The sequence below is a fragment of the Lolium rigidum genome, chromosome 5 (genome assembly GCF_022539505.1).
Source record: "Lolium rigidum isolate FL_2022 chromosome 5, APGP_CSIRO_Lrig_0.1, whole genome shotgun sequence".
Classification (NCBI taxonomy): domain Eukaryota; kingdom Viridiplantae; phylum Streptophyta; class Magnoliopsida; order Poales; family Poaceae; genus Lolium; species Lolium rigidum.
This window is the reverse complement of record NC_061512.1, coordinates 233,840,039-233,845,047: the sequence shown is the minus strand read 5'-3', so window position 1 is coordinate 233,845,047 and position 5,009 is coordinate 233,840,039. Positions and strand designations below refer to the sequence as shown.

The following is a 5,009-nucleotide window of genomic DNA, read 5'->3' as shown; positions in this document are numbered from 1 at the left end:
AACAGTTCATCCTCAAAAACTTTCCGTTGAACAGCTGTCAGCGGAGTACGTAGCTGTAGGTAGCCAGCGAAATGGCACGTAGCATTTGTGACCGATGTACTGTTGGGATGATGAGGCGGTGGAAAAGCTTCGGGTGGAGGAGCAGTGGCGTCTTGGGACGGAAGCGGCGGCCAAACAGGGCAGCAATTGGAAGGTAGCCAAAATCGCGGCGGAAACGGACGGGAGCGACCGAGAGCCAGCTTTGTGCAGGTAGCTCACCTTCTGCTTCTGCCATTTCTTCGGTCGTCAGAGCCCACCGCCACCTTCCCCGGTCGGTCGGCCGTGCTTGCCATGCCATGCACACGTGGTCCTGGCCGATGGAGGGAGATGCATTCTTGCGTGGAATGGGGCCAGGAGGGTTCCCTCGTGGCCTCGTGGGTTTCATCTCTTCGGTGATCCGCGTCACACGTGCCTAGCTTGCTATGACCTATCTTGCCACGGACGGCAGGCATCTCTGCTTCTGTCTTTTCAACTTTTTTGGTTTTCTATGATTTAATTGATGAATTCTGAACTCCTTACATGAAACAGTGCACAAAAAGTCTAGGAGTAACAAAAATTTCAGAAAATTTGGGCCCGTTACGAAATCTAAACACCACCAATGTCTTGTCTAAACCGTGCTCCGATTATATTCAAGTTAAGTTCCAATCTGGTCATATCTTGATGAAATTAGGGCAAAGTAATAATTTCTAAGAGCATCATTAGTAGAGCCCTTAAACCCTCAAACCCTAAAAAACAACTGTTTTTTTACAGTTTGTGAGAGGAAAAACGCGTAGACTAGAACCCTAAACCCTCAAACCCTCAAAAAAATTTATAGGCCCAACCCTCAAACCCATTTTCAACCTGTAGAAGTAGGGGTTGGGGAGGCCAAACAGCCCCCAACCCGCACTCCTCTTCTTCGTCGCGCGGGAGGGAAATTTCCCCTACCAACCTCCCGTCTCCGCGCCGCCGCCCGCCTCCTGCCGCGACTCTGGCCGCCGCCCACCTCCCCTCGACCCCTGCCGCCACCGCGAGCTCCCCCGCCCCCGGATTCGCGCCTCCCGCCACCCGCCGCCCCGATACGCGACCTCCCAAGCCGCCGCGACCGCCCCGGAGCCGCCCTGCCGGCCGCCGCCTCCCGCACATCCCCGGAGCCGGCCGCCGCCTCCCGCACCTCCCCGAGCCGCACCACCCCGCCTCGCCGCCGACCCCGCCGCCCCGCCTCCCCGAGCCGCGCCACCCCGCCTCGCCGCCGACCCCTTCCGCCCGCCTCCGCTGCGGTGGAGATGCCGCCGCGCCTGCCGCGCTCGTTCACCGGCTACCACGGCGTGCGGCTCCGCCTCTCCGGCCGGTGGGGCGCCGAGATCACGCGCGGCGGCGAGCGGTTTTGGCTCGGGACGTTCGACTCGGCCGAACTCGTCGCCCGCGCGTACGACGTCATGGTGTGGCTACGACGGCGGCGCCGGGCCGCGGAACTTCTTCGACGTTGACAACCTCGCGGCGGCCGAGTTCGTGGCGCCGCCATTCAGCGCCGTTACCCGCACCGAGGAGCGCGCTGTCCGCCGGGAATACATGCGGATGTCCATCCGGAACCGCGATGAGGCGGAAATGGCCGCCTTCCGTGCGGCGCATCCGCAGCACGTCGCGGAGGAGCTCGAGTTCTACGCGCAAGTGGCGGTGCAGCGAGGTGCGGCGGCCGCCTCTCGATCGTCTTCATCCTCGGCGCCGCCACCCACTATCGTAGTTGACGATAGCTCTGACGACAACGATCCTGATTGGATCGATGAGCTAGTCGCGGAGATGGATGCGGATGAAGCTGCGGAGGACCCCGATTGGTACGACAAGATGGTCGCGGAGATGGAGGCCGAGGATGCCGCGGAGGTAGCCGCCAAGAAGGCCGCGGAGGATGGCGACGAGCTCCGATTTCGATGAGGACTTCTGGGATAAGCCATAGATGGTGTCAGTGTCTACCGATGAACTATCTACCTAGTGTCAATGTCAGTGTCTACCTATGAACAATTGTGATATATCATGAATTATTTTAAGAGTTTGAGGGTTCTAGTCTTTGCCCTCAATCCTCACTTTTAAGCGTTTGAGGGTTCTAGTCTTTGCCCCTGTTTTTCACCCCTCAAAAGTGCCAAAAAATGCTCATTCTCAACCCTTAAACTACTTTGAAGATTTGAGGGTTTAAGGTCTCTACTAGTGATGCTCTAAACGACCCCAACGCCATCCGCCTCAGCGGGCCGGAGCAACCGAAATATCTCCATCGTCGAAATCTTGAACCTTTACATGAATTATATAACAAGGTTTCACAAATGATCCATCGATCATACATGGTACGACACAAGCTGTCGACGACCAGTTGATCCAACGTGCGCGCGCGTACGAACGGCGCGGAATTATCTGCCTCCTCAACCGGCCGATGCGTGTGCGCCGTCCCCGCCGGCAGTAGATCTACTGTCCGGCCGGCGGTCAGAGAGGATCGGGTCGTCGTCGTCGGCGATGGATCCATGGACATGGCCATCTCTCCCGTCCTTTCCCCCTGGCGCTGCTCGTCGGGCGCCAGCTGCCTGAATTCATGCATGCAGGCCACTGGTCTCGACGTACGCACAGTGGCTGCAGGGAGGAGATCGGTCGGGCATGTGCTGCGAAATTCAGCCTGTGCTTTGACACACATCTGCAGCCTGGCCGTGGCTGCAACTCTGCAACTGCAAGGCTGCGAAAGCATTCATGCATGCTGCTGTTCCTTTCCCTTGTCTAGCGGCAGATCCTTCGCTTCTCCTTCCTTCTTCCCACTGCAGCGATCATTGGTTGCCGTCGAATTGCCTCTCTGCCTCTGTCTGATTTCTCAGTCAGTTCCTCCCCGTTTGTCTGATGGACGGACAGGTAGAAAATTATCACTCTTGCAGCACTGCACGATTCATATCAGTATGCAGCAGCAGCTGGAGCTATTAGGAAATGAGCTGAGTACATTTCTGAATGATGGTACAGCTGGGACTCTGCATGCATGGTGGCTAGCCAGACATTTCCTGAAGCGCACAGCCTGCGGCACTAATGCTTTCAGTTTTCCTTTGCTGAAACAACGCACATACAGATCGATCTTCGGGAAGCATAAACTTCGGTGCCAAGCCTACAACAGACGAACCCATAACTACAAGAATTCTCAAAGAAATTAATCGACCGAACCGATCGAGAGGCTGGCCGGCCGGCCGGCCGGTGGCAGATCGCAGCAACAGCGGAATCAGGACGCCCGGATCCGCTTCTCTGGCGGCATGGTCCGGAACACGGCGGAGAGGTCTCGCGGGACGACGAGGTACGCCCGGGCTGTGGTCGTCGTCGTAAAAGTAGGCCGCGACTTCCGCTTCACGGACGGCAGACGAGGCACCGGCGCCGGAGGGCACACCTCAGGCGCCCGGAGCCTGCTCTCCTCCGACGAGGGCGTCGACGGGTCCTCCCGATCCTCCTTCACCGCCACCTTCGTCGCGTCCTCATATTCTGCCGACACCTGCATCTTCGTCGTCGACGGCGCCTGGGACGGAGCGGCCGAGGCGGCATCAGCGGCGGACGTCGAAGGAGGCGCCAAAGGCGCCGTCTTGATCGGCGTCAGCGGCGGTAAGCCCTCGTCGGCGGAAGAGGCCATCGCTGTCGGCCGAATCGGCGGTAGTAATTCGCCGCGCAAGTGGGTGGAATTGGAATGGGATCGAATTCTTGTTCTCCGGTGGGTGCAGGACTGCAGGAGCTGGGTAAGAAAGGACAATGACAGAGAGAGAGGTTGCGCGAAGTGTTAAATAGCGGCAGTGGACAGAGGAGAGTGGCAGGGAGGCGAAAGAAATGAAAAGCTTTTATGAGGGTTTAATTGCAACTTTGTGGGGTTTAGTTTGCTATGAATTTATATCCTTAAGTGCTGACAGCCACATTGAGTACATGAGTTTGTGCATCTTTTTTTTAGGGAAGGCCATACGGCGAGCTTTATGGATATGTAAATAAGCTTACATCGTTCATGAGTTTCCGAAATAAAAAGCTAGGAGGATCATCATCCCAAAAACAATCGAGATGATTCAAAAAACTATACCTAGCTAGCTCGTGCGCCACTTCATTGTCTTCCCTATTACAATGCTCAAACTTGATCCTCCTAAAACCCGATGATAGAATACTACAATCATCAAAAATTGATGCGGTCGACGTCGATGAAAAGCCATACATCAACATATTAATGACCTGTAAGTTGTCTGACTGTATGATGAACTTGTTACAGCCAAGATGTGGTGCTAAACAGAGTCCTTCCCTCAGTGCATAAGCCTCTGCCATCATGGCATCGCTGACAAAGTGTAGCTCTTTGCAATTAGCAGCAACAGACTTCCCGGTAGCATCTCTCACAATAAGATTTGTGCATCTTACAGGTGGATCTTCAAATTGACTATAAGATTTTTTATGTTCATCTACCCCTTATATATTGGGCAAAAAAGTTCAGTTACAAAGGTGCCATAAACATACAAAATATCTAATTTACCTAGGAAAGGGGTGTAACAAGTACTCTAACGAAGAATATTATGTTCTCCATTTCACACAGTTTTTGAGCATGCATAACAAATAGCGAGAAAATTCACATAATGCCCTTACTCTCTCGTAACCGGATGTCAACGTATCCAAAAGTTTCCTTTTGAAATGTTCACCGCATAGGAGAAAATCCCCCCTAATTTTATTCAATTCAAATTCAAATATATGTAGCAGATCTCTCGTCGTTGTGCTCTTATTTGCGCCGTTGTTTCATGTGTGCGACCCTTTCGCGCATAGCACGCTGTCGAGCAATGACGCCGACCCCTCCAAGGATAAGTTCAAGGGAGCAACGATTTTTAGATTCCTCCATGTGGTCTAGAAAATAAATGACCACCTTGGTGTTTAATTCTCGGACTCACCCGGGAATTAGAGTTTGGCGCCATTTTCGAAGGTCTTCTTGATACGGTTTGAGCACGGTAATCAGCCTGTTAGCCGCA

General features: G+C 54.2%; 1 protein-coding gene across 1 annotated transcript; it reads right to left on the bottom strand.

Annotated features, from left to right (window-relative positions):
* Positions 1-3,256: 3,256 nt before the first annotated feature.
* Positions 3,257-3,655, bottom strand: LOC124652555. Its single transcript, XM_047191589.1, has one exon. The coding sequence runs from the start codon at positions 3,653-3,655 to the stop codon at positions 3,257-3,259; it is 399 nt and encodes a 132-aa protein (XP_047047545.1).
* Positions 3,656-5,009: the final 1,354 nt, after the last annotated feature.